General features: G+C 36.8%; 1 protein-coding gene across 1 annotated transcript in view; it reads right to left on the minus strand.

Annotated features, from left to right (window-relative positions):
• TMCO1 (transmembrane and coiled-coil domains 1) overlaps nucleotides 1–16524 on the minus strand; it is a 47016-nt gene that overhangs the window by 15490 nt on the left and 15002 nt on the right. Inside the window, exons 4-6 of the mRNA XM_008685699.2 lie at nucleotides 13758–13804; nucleotides 12195–12262; nucleotides 1058–1202 (exon numbers count right to left, since the gene is read on the minus strand). Of these exons, the coding sequence (XP_008683921.1) occupies nucleotides 1058–1202; nucleotides 12195–12262; nucleotides 13758–13804 (260 nt within the window). The remainder of the gene's footprint in view (nucleotides 1–1057; nucleotides 1203–12194; nucleotides 12263–13757; nucleotides 13805–16524) is intronic.

Here is a 16524-nt window from a genome sequence, read left to right on the forward strand (position 1 = left end):
TGGCAGTGTGTTCAAAAACTGAAATATAAAAAGTTCTTAAGCCAGAGACTTTAATTAACCCCTCTCACTTTTTAAAGTCCTACTTCAAAAACTACTTCATTATCTAAACTTTCTGCCTGAATCTTCCCCACTAATCAAATGCTAGGTTTCTCTCTGCGCTCTCCCAACCATCTATACTTCTCTCATGGCTCTGTTTTTTATTATGAATGTCTGATAATCATGGTGGCCAAATGTAAATTCTATAACACAGACTTGAGTATCTCAACTGTGAATAACCTAAAATCATCAAATTATTACATTTATTTGTGCTCCTGAAGTGCCAAAAGGCACTGGTGTATAATAGAGAAAAAATGATACCGGGGCGCCTGAGTGGCTCAGTTAGTTAAGCGTCTGCCTTTGGCTCAGGTCATGATCCCAGGGTCCTGGGACTGAGCCTCACATCGGGCTCTCGGCTCAGCGGAGAGTCTGCTTCTCCCTCTAACTCTCCTTCTGTGCTCTCCCACCCACCCAAGTAAATAAAATCTTAGAAAAAAGGAAAAAGAAAAAGAAAAAAAGAAATGATACTGAGAAGACCAAACCCGCTCTTCACTTTTGTATCTTTAGATGGTTGTAATGAAGAAGGAACCTAAGAGTTCTAAAAATGGGATATGGAAACATGTTTGGTTTTATGGCTACTGCCCATCCCAAACAATCAGTAATCTAGACCTATACAAATTTAAAAGAGCTTTAGAGGGGCACCTGGGTGGCTCAGTTGGTTAAGCCTCTGCCTTCGGCTTGGGTTGTGATCCCAGGGTCCTGGGACTGGCCCCGCATAGGGCTCTCAGCTCAGTGGGGAGTGTGTTTCTCCCTCTCCCTCTGCCTGCTCCTCTGCCTACCTGTGCTCTGTCAAATAAATAAATATATTCTTCAAAATAAATAAAGAAGTAAATAAAATAAAACAGCTTTAGAGGATCCACTGGGATTCTAAAACATTTCTAATATTAAAGAAGTAAAGGCTAAATTCAGGTGTGAGAGCAAGGAAGAATATATGTATTTAATACTGGATATGGTCACTCACCTGTCGAATTGACATGGTACAGAGAATATACAGAAAGATGAAGGAGCAGTCTGTGGTGTCATCCCCCAGCAGGTTTCGATGAGACAGTCCTTGGATATAGGAAAGGGGGGTGAAAGGGAGCTTTGCCACCACCCTGCCATCAAATCTAAAAAGGAAAAAACAAAGAATTGTTATTTTTGGAAGACTGACAAGCTTCTTAGTTCCAGGGAAGAATCTAAGACAGAAATAGAACTCTAAGTCCCTTGATCTCTAAAAAACAAAGAATGATATTCTAAAAAGAGACCTAAAGAACAAGGATGTAAGGAAGGGCCTAGATTTTTCCATCAATCTTTTTCTAAACTAGTGATTCTTAATTTTTTCAGTATCAGAAGCCCTGAACACTCTGAAAAATTGATATCCCTACATTGTTTAAAGGTTACAGCTATCACTATTTACTGCTTTATAAATTAAAACTGAGGAATGCTAAAAAATATTTACTGAATCATTTAAAAGGTAGCACTAATTCATTTTATGTTAACACAAATATTTTTATGAAAAATAACTATCTTTTCCAAAACAAAGTGAAAAGAAAGGCTTTTTTTTTTTTTCTTTTGGCAAAGGCTTTAATGTTTTGCTTAACAGAATACTGCTGGGTTCTCATAGTTGCTTCAGTATTCAGGCTGTTGCAATAATATACATAATGAAGCCCTGACGCCTCTGGAAAATTCCACCGTACACTAAAAAGAGAATAAGAATAAAAAAGGAAAATAACATCTTAGAATTACTCTGGCAGTAATGTTCATCTCAAGGACTTCCCAAGAGTCTCAAAGAGCTCTAGGAATCCCCAGACCATACTTTGAGAATCACTGTTCTGAACCATGGCACCAATAAGATTTTAAGAACACTCTTTTCTAAGACTCAGAGATTCCCAATACACACCCTAAACAGGCTAAACATTTCTGAATAGAAATTCATGGATATAGAAATTCATAGCGGTGAATGAAAAAAGTAGATTTTTAAAATGCATACACAGTAATCTGCGATAACTTTTAACATACTATTAGCGTTGGAAAGTATTCTTTTTACTTTTTCTAAAATAGAAATGTTTCTAAAAGAAAAAAGCTTAGAAGAAAGCTATAAGAAAATGCATATCAGTATTTATATTGAGGTGCTGGGGGTATTAGCTTCTTTTATACTTTTCTACGAATAAGTAGTATACTCAATGAAAATTATGAAAATTAATGTGATTAAGGATAGTGATACTTCATAATATTAGAGAAATGTATGACTGCATCAGCTAAATTATCCAAATAAAGTCTTTAATTCCAGTTAAAACAGCTAGAAAATTCCCTCTTAGAAAAATACTTGGGCACCTGGCTGGCTCAGTCAGTGGAGCGTGCGACTTGACCTAAGGGTCGTGAGTTTGAGCCCCACCTTGGGTATGGAGCCTACTTAAATAAAAATTTAAATATATTTTAAAAAGAGAGAAAAAAAAGCCACTTGGTATTTAGAATGTTTCTACAGAGGGAGAGGGAAAAGAGAAGTAGCAATACCATCATTGTCTTTGGGGAAAAAAAATCCCTAAATATCCAGATCAACTACTGTGGTTTTAAAGAGCTTCTTAGATAACTGTGCTGCAAAGAATATAGAAGAGAGTGAATCTTCTCTTGACATCTTCTATATGTATGCCTGTTCACTTACTACTCCCAACTGCCTTCCTAGTATATATTTACACAGGGAAAAAGGCTCAATCATGAAGTGACTTTACTTACATATGACAAAAGTTTTTTAATATCTGCTTGAAGTAATCACTGTCATTCTTTTCTACTAACTTCACGAAAACAATCAAAAGTACTCATTTTTTCAGGAGAAGATATTCCCACTCTCTAACAAGAAGTGTTAAGTGCAGTTGCCCCAGTACTTTCTGGTTGTATGCTATATACAATAAGCTGCTCGGGGCACACCACTCTGACTATCGTACTGTGCAGTTAGACTGTGAGAAGGGATGGAACAGATGTAAGCTATCCTCTCTTATTGCTAACATACAAACCCAATATATTCATCTTATATAATCATTTTACTCTGTTATTTTCAACCTGAAATTGTAACCAAAAAGCTAAACAAAAAACCAAAAACTGGACCAATAAACAAATTCAGTAAAGTTTCAGGACACAAAATCAACATACAAAAATCATTCTATGCATTTCTATACACTAACAATGAGCTATCTGAAAAAGAAATAAAGAAAATGATCCCATTTACAATAGCATCAAAAACAATAAAATACTCAGGAATAAATTTAACCAAGGACGAGAAAGATCTGTACAATAAAAACTCTAAGACAAAGAGGAAAGAAGTTGAAAAAGACACATATAAATGGAAAGATATCTGTGTTCATAAATTCAAAAGAGTTAATATTGTTAAAATGTCTATTTTACCCAAAACCATTTATAGATTTAATACAATCTCTATCAAAATTCCAATGGCAATTTTCACAGAAATAGAAAATACAATCCTCAAATTCTTATGGAATCACAAAAGACCCTGAGTAGATAGAACAATCTTGAGAAAGAACAAAGCTGGAGGTATCACTTCCTGATTTCAAACTATATTACAAAGCTATAATAATCGAAACAGTATGATACTGGCATAAAAACAGATGCACAGACCAATGGAACAGAAGTGAGAGCCCAGAAATCAGCCCACTCATATATCAACTAATATTCGACAAGGGAGCCAAGAATACAGAAAGGATTGTCTTTTCAGTAAATGGTGCGGGGAAAACTAGACAGCCACATGCAAAAGAATGATATTGGATCTCTATCTTACAACACTCACAAAAATTAACTCAAAACGAATTAAGGACTTAAACGTAAGATCTGAAACTGGAAAATTCATAGAAGAGAATATAAAAAAAAAAACTCCTTGACGTTAGCTATGATTTTTTGGATGTAACACCAAAAGCACAAGCAACAAAAATCAACTACATTAAATGAAAAACCTTCTGTAGAGCAAAAGAAACAAGCAACAAAATGAAAAGGCAACCTATGGAATGGGAGAAAAAATATGCAAACCACATATCTGATTAAGGAGTTAATATCCAAAATATAAGGAACTCAAGGCTCAAAAGTAAAAAAAAATAAATAAAAAAATTAAAAAAATCTGATTTTCAAAAGGGCAGAGGATCTCCAAAGACATTTTCCAAAATAAGACATACAAATGGGCAAGTACATGAAAAGTTACTTAATGTCACTCATCATCAGGGAAATAGAAATCAAAATCACAATGAGATATCAATTCACTTCTGTAAGAATAGCTATCATCGAAAAGACAAGAGATAACAAATGCTGGCAAGGATGTAGAGAAAAGGAAACCCATGTACACTGTTGGCAGGAATGTAAACTGGCGTGGCCACTAATGGAAAACAGAATGGAGGTTCTTCAAAAAATTAAAAACATAACTACCATATGATCCAGCAATCCCACTTCTGGGTACAAATCCAAAAGAAATGAAATAAATTCCTATCTCAAAAAGACATCTGTAGTTCATGTTCATTGCAGCATTATTCACAATAGTCAAGACAAGAAAACAACCTAAGTGTCCACTGGCAAATGAATGGGTAAAGCAAATGTGAGATAGCTATATACACACAGACCCAGTGGAATGTTATTTAGCCATAAAAAGGAAGGAAATCCTGCCATTTGCAACAACAGGAATGAACCTTGAGAGCATTATGCTAAGTGAAACAAGTCAGACAGACAGAGACCAATACTGTATGATACCACTGATACGCAGAATCTAAAAAAACTGAACTCATGGAAACCGAGTTAGATTCGTGGTTAGCAGGGGTTGGGGGATGGGAGAAACAGGAAGATGTTGGTCAAAGGATACAAACCTCTAGTTACAAGATGAGTAAGTTCTGGGCATCTAATGTAAAGCCTGGTGATTATAGTCAACAATACTGTATTATATACTTAAAGTTGCTAAGATAGTAAGTCTTAAGTGTTTTCACCACTACACCACAAAATGATAACTATGTGAGGTGAAGGATGTGTTAATTAACCCTATTGTAGTAATCATTTCACAATACATATGTGTATTAAATCATTACATGTATATCATGTAACATATACAATATTATAGGTTATATGTCAATTATATCTCAATGAAGCTGGGAAAAAAAAGATTTAGGGAAAAAAAAGAAAAACCATTGATGTCCTGTAAGTTATTCATTCATGTGAAAGTATCTACTATGCATGAGACCTTAAGCTAGCCATAGATATGAGAGGAAAAAAAAAAAAACTTCCAAGAACTCTTACTTTTAATGAATTAATTTTTCCAGGAGACTTGAAGCTTGTCATAGTAATAGCTAAGTGAAGTAGTGTCTAGCCTAATAAAGAAGAGTTGGGGAATGAAGGAAAAAGGTGCAAAAAGAGATATAGCTTATAGATATTATCATACCTAGGTAGATTATTTCTTTCAGCACACTTACTCTCTGGTTCCAGAGGGCAAGACCACTTGCTCATGAGTAGAAGCACAGGAAGGCATATTTTGGTCCAGTAAAAGGAATTACTTTCAAACCCTAAAAACTGCTCAATAAAAGTATATTATCTTAGAAATCCTCAGGCTCCTCACTGGAAATTATTAAACAGGATGGAAAATTATTTGCTAGAGGTATTATTGAAGGGATTAAATGACTTTTCAGATCTCTTCTAATTCTAAGATGGTAATGTTTCAGCTTTACGGAAATGATCCAGGATGAAAAGCCAAAAAGAAATAAATAGCTAAAAGCAGTACCTCCTATTACTTCTTTGGAAATCTGGAAATTCAAGTCCTTCCCATCTAACCTTAGGCTTTTTTCATAAAATATGCCAGCTGTCAACAAATTTTAAGATTAAAAGGTATATTAGAAATAGTGTATTCCGGGACGCCTGGGTAGCGCAGTTGTTGGGCGTCTGCCTTCGGCTCAGGGCGTGATCCCGGCGTTCCGGGATCGAGTCCCGCATCGGGCCAGAGCCTCTGCTGGGAGCCTGCCTCTTCCTCTCCCACTCCCCCTGCTTGTGTTCCCTCTCTCGTTGGCTATCTCTGTCAAATAAGTAAATAAAAAATCTTTAAAAAAAAAAAAAAAGAAAAAAGAAATAGTGTATTCCATTCTACAGTAAACAGATGATGGTCAAGGTGAAACTCTGAGAAATTACATTAAAATTGAATAATATAATCAAAATATGTATTAGACCCTTCATTTCATATGCCAGCTTATAAAAAACAGAGATATAGTGCTCACAGTCTTAGACATAATAATAATATATATTTTTAAATGCACGGGGCACAAAGACCAGAACAAAAACATGAATTATAGCCTAGCAGCTGTGCTCCTTGGTGTCTATCCAAAGGAGCTGAAAACTTATGTGCACACCAAAACCTGCACACAGGTGTTTACAGCAGCTTTATTCATAATTGCCAAAACTTGGAAGTAAGCCAGATGTAAATGGATAAACTGGTACAACCAGACAATGAAATATTATTCGGTGCTAAAAAGAAATGGGCTATTGGCCATGAAGACATGGAGGAACTTTAAATGGATATCACTAAGTGAAAGAAACCAATATGAAAAGGCGATATGCTGTATGAATCAAACTATATGACCTTCTGAAAAAGGCAAAACTATGGAGACAGTAAAAAAGATCAGTGCTTGCCAGGAGCTCGGGTGGTGGGAGAGAAAGGGATAAACAGGCGGAGTGGAGGATTTTTAAGGCAGCTGACGTACTCTGTAATGGTGGATACATGCCATTATACATTTGTCCAAACTTACTGAATGTACACCAAGAGTGACTCCTACTGTAAGCTGGGTGATTATGATGGGTCAGTGCAGGCTCACCAATTGTAACAAATGCACTCTCCTCTCAGTTTTTCTGTAAACCTAGAACTGCTCTAAAAAAATAAAGTCTTATAAAAAAATCAATACAGCGCTTGAATAAATAGTAAAACACTTATATTACATGAACCTCCACACTAGTATTATAAAACAAAACAAGCAAATTAAAAAGCTCCTGCTGCCAATGTTCTGAATAAGAAAGTTGACAAAAAGAAAATAGTATACTGAAGAACAAAGAACAGTCTTCGTTCTTGCCAATCGGAGACTTCTATAAGAAGCTTGAACATAATGAAGCTTTTCGTAACATTTTCTTCCCGAAGATGCTGTATTTGATTTCTTTGACCTCTATGGCTTAAAGAAAAGGAGTCTAATATTTTATCTTGTACTGATGAACTGCATAAATAGTTAGGCACTTCAATACCAGTCTAAGGCCTAAAAACATAATCAACAAATAGCTGCTGAGTAATTATTATACAGTATATGCTTTTCAGATATGGCCCTTGACCCAAGAGCTTTAAGAGTGGAAAAATAAAATGGAAATACATAAGACATTGTGGAGCACATGAGACTGCTGTTCAGTGCTAAACGGTTCACGAGAGTGACAATACTATGAAAATTCTGCAAAGAAAACCCATGGGGCCTCTGCTGACGAGGGAAGTGCTTCGTCCCCCACATGTTCTCGTACATAGCTTTGAAAACTGCAGTCCTCTAGAAATTTCATAATTATCAAAGCAGCAATACAACTATTAAATTCATTTGGTTCCCATCTTTATTGATTTATCTTTATTATTTTGTTATTAAGTATTTTAACCCTCTTCTGGTTGTTCTCATTCAATTCAGCTTAGAACTAGAGAGGAGAAGGAGAAGGTGGCAGAGAAGAAAGGAGGGAGGGGAAAATTTGGAAAGAATAAGACCAAGTTATTTGTCTGATCATACGATTATCTATCTAAAAAATCAGAGAACCAAATTAAAACCTACTAGAACCTATCGGAATTCAGCAAGATGGTCAGTTACAGAATAAAATAACAAAAACTGATAACCTACTTTTATACCAGTAGTAATGAGCTAGAAGATAGAAAATACATGCAAGACTTATTTGGGACGAAACTACAAAAGCACATAAAACAGACTTAGCAGAAACACCATGCTTCTAGGTGGGAATATTAAAAATTATAAAGGTGTCTAGCACTTCAAAACTAGTATATAAATTGAATAAAATCTGAGTCAAAACTCAAATGGGATTACGTTAGGGGAAGTTGGTACATGAGTGATTCTAAAATTCATGTGAAAGAATATGTGTCTCAGGAACAGAGAACAGTGCAGTTAGAACACAATGGTTTGTAGACAGTAAAAAGAAAAAGTTTGAAAAAAAGGTGGGGCCAAAGCATGGAATGGCATGAAAGCCAGATTAAAGAGTTTGGACTTAAGTCAGTAGTCTGAGTGGCACGATGCTACCTAAGGACTTTAGTCAGAGACACATGAGTTACATCCCAGCTCAACATTAACTAGCTTTGATACCTTGAGCAAGTTAAATAACTTGGAGTCTCATATTCTCATCAGTAAAATAAAGACTATAATCCTCATCTCGGAAGGCTGTTAAGATTACAAGGGCAACATATATAAAGACCAACAGTGGACAACACACAGTTACTATTCCATCAGTAGCAGAAAAAAGGCAAATGAAAATGATTATTGACTCAAAAGAGAAAGGAACATGAGAAATACGTTATAATACTTTGTAGTTATGTGATTCTATGATTATAACCAAATATATTAGCTTCATTTAGTAACTAAACCAACCGTAGATTCAAATCAAAACTGTATGCCAAGCTCTAGTTTTAACTACAGAAAAGAATGAAAGAACTGGCAAATTCTTCTAAAAAGGTAATTTAACATTACCTCCTACAGTAAATACTGAACATAAGCCAAAATGATTCATTTCCACGTTTCACAACTTAGTTTACAAGTCAAGACTTCACCCTACTTAAGCCTAATGTTAACACTCTCGTCATTAAAGAGATACAGTCTTTGAAAATTAGATTTACATTACTAACCTGTTTTCCATTCTTTTTTCCAAACACTGCTGACAGGTTAATACTGAAATAAACACTCTCAATATTTATTGCTAATATTAGCCTGTCTTATTACAAGACTCTGAGCTATCCCAGGCTAAAATAAACGATGACCTTAGGGTCAGTAGAACACATTTTCATCTGGGCTGAAGCCTTTATTTGTTGGTGCAAGACTTTAGTGCTCTTCCTGTCTCAGTCATGGAAGCCCATATAGAAACGGGCAGAAACTCACAGTAGTTTGGAATGTTGAGCCCCCCACATGGACAGCAGCTGTTCTGGAGAGTTCCCCAGTCCCCTGACGGACTTTGTGGGAATGAGAAATAAACTTCTGTTAAACCACACACACACACACACACACACACACACACACACACACACACACACAGACATTTTCATCAACTACATTCAGACTCTCATGGTTTTGAGAATTTGGTTCCACTGTAATTGATTCACTAACTAGTATTTTCCTACATGAACCACTGACATCTTGGAAATCAGTAATTATAATTTTAAAAATTTTGATTCACAGGGTGCCTGGGGGGCTCAGTTGGTTAAGCATTCAACTCTTGGGACTTGATTTCAGCTCAGGTTGTGATCTCAGGGTCCTGGGATTGAGCCCCGTGTCAGCTCCATGCTCAGCGGGAAGTCTGCTGGAGATTCTCCTTTTCCCTTTGCCCCTCCCCCTACTCATGCATGCCTTCTCTCTCAAATAAATAAATAAACAAATCTTTAAAAAAAATTTTTAAAAGATGTTATTTATTTATTTGACAGAGATAGAGACAGCCAGCGAGAGAGGTAACACAAGCAGGGGGAGTGGGAGAGGAAGAAGCAGGCTCATAGCAGAGGAGCCTGATGTGGGGCTCGATCCCATAACGCCGGGATCACACCCTGAGCCGAAGGCAGACGCTTAACCGCTGTGCCACCCAGGTGCCCCTAAAAATTTTTTTTGGTTCACATTACAAATGGCATCAAATCCTTACCTCAGAATAGTACAGAAACCATGACGGAAGAAACTGGGCTGTGTATTTACAAATATCTTTAAATTTATTCAGTAAACATCTATATAAGCCCTAAAACCCTAAGGATATAAAAACTGTTACATGGGAAGACTATAAGGAACTTACAGTCTAGTAGAAGGGGACATAAATACAAGTTTAGTAAAGGAACATCAGATTAAGGAATAAAATAAAATGCTGAATCTCTAGCAAAGCAGGACTCAAATCTGTCACAAAAATCACACAATCAAGCTGAGGCTAATCAGAACAGACACACAGACATAACACTAACCTTAAAAATATTATTTTAAAAAAATTTAAAAAATATTATTTAAAACATCAGAAGTATGAGAAAAGTAAACAGAAGTTAAGCATCAAATTTAAAAAGTACAGATGAGTAGTTAGCCGGCTCTATACTGTCCAGAAGGCAACACTTTAGGAAGAATATTTGAGTATTTGAGTTGTACCATGGACACTCAGTAGTTAACTATAAAACCTTTCAGTGTTTGCTTTGCCTGGTAGCTCATGAGGATATGTACCCAAGATATGAGAGAAAGTACGGCAGGATGGAAAGAGTATTGAGTTTAGAATTACAAGCCAGAAATCAGGAGACTTCTAGATACCTTAGGCAAGTTATTTCACCTTCCAAAGGTCCCCTTCAGCTCTAAGGGTCTATAACTTTAGTAATCATTAGTTAAAAGGAAATTTTACATTAAAACCATCTAGATACTGCATCTAGTCCCTCACCTAAGTAAAAATTGCCACTCACTTCTTTTCCCCAAACTGCACTTCACACAGATTTCTATTATAGCATCCATCAATGTATTTGCTCATCTATCCTTTCTTCCAATAAAATTGATTATTACTGAGGGCAGGGGCCACACCTTATTTGTTATATGCTGATACTAGCACAATGCCTGGCACAACATAGGCACTGAACTGGTGGGGAGGGAAGAATGGACTGGAGGAAGGGGGGAGGTGCAGGGAGAGGGAGAGACAGACAGAAATGAAGTGGGGGAGGAAGAATAGGAAGACAGGAAGGAAAAGAGGAAGTGAGGGAAATTCTCATTCCTGTGGGATGATTCAGGTGGGCCTTGAAATGTAATTAAGGACTTCTTGTCATCTTTGGATAATTTCCCAGTTTCTGTCAAAAGCAGTTCCACAATTACTCAGATCTGCTATCTGCCAATTTAGACAACAGTAACTTACTTTATCGTTATGTTAAGCCTCTATTTTAAGAGTCAAACTTCACTCTATGACTACCTTCATTTTGAACCAGTATGCTGGTAAGTAACTTAAAAACACAGAAGACATATTAAATTCTTTTTAGAGGCTCTATAATACCTGGGTCTTTAACTTATACATTAAAGATCCTTGATATTAAAGAGGGTGAGAAAGTTGTAATTGCATTCTCTCAAAATTGAATTTCCTTGATTTTGGTAATTGAAGTTATATAAGAGAATGTCCATGTTCTTAGAAAATATACACTTTAGTAGTTATGGGGGGCCTGAATGGCTCAATCAGTTAAGAATCTGCCTTCAGTTCAAGTCATGATCCCAGGGTCCTAGGATCGAGCCCCACATTGGGCTCCCTGCTCAGTGCAGAGTCTGCTTCCCCTCTCCCTCTGGTGCTCTCCCTCACCCTCTGTGGATCCCTCTGCTTGTGGTCTCTCTCTGCCAAGTTAATAAATAAAATCTTAAAAAAAAAAAAAAATCCCACACATTTTAGTAGCTACGGATAAAGGGGCATGAACTCCATAACATACTCTTGAATAATTAAGAAAAATACATAATGTATGTATGAATGAGTACAAAGATGATATGGAGAGGCAGAAAGAGAAAGAAAACAGAGCAAAATATTAACAACTGTGAATCTGGATAATGGATATATTATTCTTGCAACCTTTCTGTAAATTTGAAGTATCAAAATAAAATATTACCAAAAGAGTAATTGCTGGGGGCGCCTGGTTGGCTCAGTCAGTTAAGCATCTGCCTTCGACTCAGGTCATGATCTGAGGGTCCTGGGATCGAGTCCCACATCAGACTCCCTGCTCAGCAGGGAGCCTGTTTCGCCCTCTCCCTCTGCCCTCCGCACGTGCTTGCTCTCTCTCTCTCAAATAAATAAATAAAATCTTAAAAAAAAAAAAAAGTTAATTGCTCACAAATACACTTATAGGACAACAGTTAGGTAAAACCATATTATTAAAGGATACTCACATGGAATTGAACATTCCCATTAGGGCAGTAAAACAAAAGCCAATTGCAAACATGGATTTCATTCGGACCTGTAAAGAGACCAACAAATTGTCATTTCACACTGAAGAAAACCACTACTAAGGCACACCCAAAAATTTCGGTTTCATGTCATGTTTAAAAGGCACTCCATGGCAAAAAGTTGTTTATTGGCTAACCCACCCTCCACCTCCAAGCCCTTCTCCTTGCCCCCTTCTGATGAATAGTATTGGGGTGGCCATGTGACCCAGTTCTGGCCAGTGAGTTACAAGTACAAGTACTGAATGCCACTTTTAAAAGGGACAAACTTGGCCAGTATCCCTTTAGGTCTTTGCCCATTCTTCTTGCCTGGAATGAAGAACATAATGCCTGAAGACAAAGGATAAAGTGCCATCAAATAACCAAACCACCACAATCTAAGAATGGCTAACCTAAATCCTTAATAACAATACTGAACTGCTACCCCAGCCCAGGACTACCAACCTCTGGACTTCTTGAACAAGTAAAAAAAATCTTTATCTGTTTAAGTCATTGTTAGCTAGGTATTCTGTTACTTGCAGCTAACTTCTTAATTACATATGTGGTAAAAGTATAAATAAACAAAAGATCATAAAGATGTAAGATTAACAGTTGTTATCTCCGGATGACAGTTCTTTTTTTTTTTTTTTTAAGATTTTATTTTTAAGTAATTTCTACACCCAAAGTGGGGCTCGAACTCATGACCCTGAGATCAAGAGTCGCATGGTCTTCTGACTGAGCTAACCTGGGCCCCTGGATGACAGGTTTATCAGCAATTTTTCTCTCTTCTTTCTGTAGTTTCCAAATTTGGTCTTATAAACACTTAACAACTATGTCAACAGAAAAGCTTTTTTCAAAAAGATGCACTGCTAAATTACAGCCTTACTCAATAAGAACTGCAAGAAACACAATACAGCAAAGGTCTCAGAAAACAAAGACAACTGTTACACCATTCAGATGTCCTGTGTTAAACACACAGAAATTAAACAGAAAAATTGGTCAAGCCATATAATTAGCCTACCTATGCCTTAGAAAAACTCTTGAATAAACTCTACTCTTTATAAATGATGAGTCGATGGGTAATAAAATCATTTTCCTTTACACTTTATAGTATGCCTGACACACAGAACAAAAGGCTTCTTAAAGAACAAAGGCAACAATAAAGGCCATCTATAATGCTCCAACTCAGATACTGGCGTGACACAGGTCACCAGAAAACCAAAGATTCAGCAATGACATGAGAAAAAAAGAAAACAGACTACTTCATTTGAAACAGAAGGGCAAAGCTAATCAAGAACTGTGAGAAAGGGACAAACTATGACCCCCGAGACAGCCTGAGAGAGCTTCTCTTATTACTGAAATGAAGTTTAAGCCCAAGAGCATATTTTCACTTCCATCTGGTCCAGGAACACCCATGACATTATCAGGTGAATTTCTGAAAAGGTAAGGACAATGTATTTAACGCAAATCGGAGTCTTTTGCTATAGAACATTTTGTGGTTTACCACACTATTAATCTTCAGACTCTTACCATGGATAGGTCTCTGTTGTTATTTTTCAGTTTCTCTTCTTGCCTTTCTGAAAAGAATGAACAAACTGGTTAATATACACAATACTGAGAACAAAGCAGATGTTAAACTGTCACTGACTGGTGACTATAAAAGCACTTCTGTCTCAGTACCACTTAATAACAAGATGAGCTGAATACCTGTGATACTGTATACTTTATATTAGCAGAAAATTCAAATGCAGCAGAGCACCAAAATATTTATTTATTTATTTGTTTATTTATTTATTTAAAAAAAAAAGATTTTACTTATCCATTTGTCAGACAGAGAGAGAGAGAGCATGTATAAGGAGGGGGAGCAGCAGGCTGAGGGAGAAGCAGACTCCCCACTGAGCAGTGAGCCTGACGCAGGACTCAATCCCAGGATCCCAGGATCATGACCTGAGCCGAAGGCAGCCACTTAACCAACTGAGTCACCCAGATGTCCCAAATATTTCAATTTAAATAAAAATCTTTAAAGATTAATTAAAAATTACCTCTGGTATTAAGTGTCTTAACTGTGTACATTAAGATATACTTTTATACTACACTGATGGAAAGTGTAAACATAATGATTGTACTTAGGTTTCAAATATGAACCACTCATCTCTTACGTTTTTTCCCCTTTCAGTTTCTTCAAGAGAGCAGAGTCTAAAAGTAAAAGCCAATCAAGACAAATTTAAAATTCAGGTTCTTTCATATTACAGACTAATTACTCTAAAAACAAGCATAGTTTTCTAGGTAAGTCACTTAGAAAGCTAGAAAATTTCACATATATTTTAAGAAAAGTTGTTATATACACACAACCCAAACTGCTTAAAGAAGTCTCAACTGTACATTAATGCCCTTATTTGCTGTATTCCATCAGCGTAAGGGATTTCATTGTTTCCAGGAAGAAACTGAGGTCCTGCTTAGGGGAAGTGACTTGGTAGAGACCCCGTGAGCTTTCTATGGCAAAGCCAGCACTAGAATCCAAGTTTCCCAACTCCCAAGCCAATAATCTCTATGTACACTATGCTACTGCTCTCTTTGATCATGTATTATTATCACCAGGATTAATTTATTCAACAAATACTTACTGATTATCTACTACATAGAGGGGGAAAGGGAAGGGAATCTCAAGCCAACTCCCCACTGAGCAGGGAGCCTGATGCAGGGCTGGATCCTAGGACTCAGAGATCATGACCAGAGCCAAAACCAAGAGTCGAACGCTTAACTGACTGAGCCCCCCAGGAGCCCCACATAACTCATAAATATTTATGAAACTCTCTACCTCACCACCATGTCCTTAGGATTTCTAATTTATTTACCTATATTACTTCAAGTCTCCTAGCATCTCACTGCCACCAAACTTGCTCCCTCGAATTCATCTTCCACATAGCTGCCCATCAGATCTACCTAAAATGTAAAACTGACCAGAATTATGATACCCCCCCAGCTTAAAATTCTGGCATGGCCTTTCATCCCTTACAAGGTCATGTTCCAGTCACTTGCAAGTCTGATGTCTGTCCTTGCAGCCTCATTTCCAATCCCTCACATGAACTGTTATGTTCCTACAACACCAAAGAAATGTAAGCTGCTATGTGAAGCTTTTCTCTAGATCCAGCGTCTTTGTTCATGAAGTCCTTTCTACTTGGGTGACCAACTGTTCCAGTTTTCCCAGGACTGTTCCAGTTTTAGCTCTAAAACCCACACATCCCAAAAAACTCCTCAGTCTCAACCAACTGGCATCTACCTAGAACGTTTTATTCTGTCCCTATCCAACCTCTTCCCGGCTACCTAGTACCCAACTTTTAAGCCTCAGCTCTCTGTCAACTCCTTTTTAAAATCCTGACTCCTTAGTCAATAATATTCTATAGAGCTTTCTATAATACGAAGGTATTCTGTATCTGTCCTGTCAATACAGTAGTCATTAATTACATGTGGCTCCTGAGCAAATAAAATGTGGCTAGTGTGATTGAGGAACTAAAATTTTAACTTCATTGAACTTAAATTAATTTAAAAAGCCAAATGTAGCTAATGGCTGCTATATTAGACACTGGATTAAAAGTCCTTTCTTTATGCTTCCAGAATATTCCATGCACATCTTTATCATTATACTAAATTTGTACATTCTCTTATAATGATCTATTTATATACCCAACAAACCAACTAGATGGCAGGTTCCTGGAGACCAAGGAATCTCTATGCCTTCTTCATCTCTGTATCCTCAGTAACTGGCATGTAGTTAGTTGCTAATATTGTAGTATGTGCTCAATATTGTTTCATGAGTGATTTAACAGTATAATAAAACCTGATCTAAAGATACAGCATACCAAAAATCCTTTTCTAGGGAAAGTAGTCCCTTTTTTGGGGGTGGGGGGTAGTCCTTTACGATGAAGCTGATAGCCTGAATAGACAGAAAAAGCACAAAGAGACTAAAAGTTGAGAGCAAACTGAGGTGACATAGTTTTTTTGAAGCTAAGTCCACACAGAAACAATAACCGTAATTATTACCAAGGTAGACAGTGTCTACACGGCTTAATAAGACTACAGCAGCACAGGATTATGCTATACACCAACACTACTATGGTTCCTGACGATTCTTCAATTCAGATTGTTATAAAGTACTACCACCACACACAAAGTAGTTTTAGTTGGTGTCAAATAATTAAAAAATAAATTAATATTCACTTGGTTTTGGAGGAGGTGAAAGATATAAATATTCACCTCCGACCTATCTCTAATAAATCCGTGGCACAGCACTGTCAGC

The sequence above is a fragment of the Ursus maritimus genome, unplaced genomic scaffold, assembly GCF_017311325.1.
Source record: "Ursus maritimus isolate PB19 unplaced genomic scaffold, ASM1731132v1 scaffold_2, whole genome shotgun sequence".
In the NCBI taxonomy this organism is placed as follows: Eukaryota; Metazoa; Chordata; class Mammalia; order Carnivora; family Ursidae; genus Ursus; species Ursus maritimus.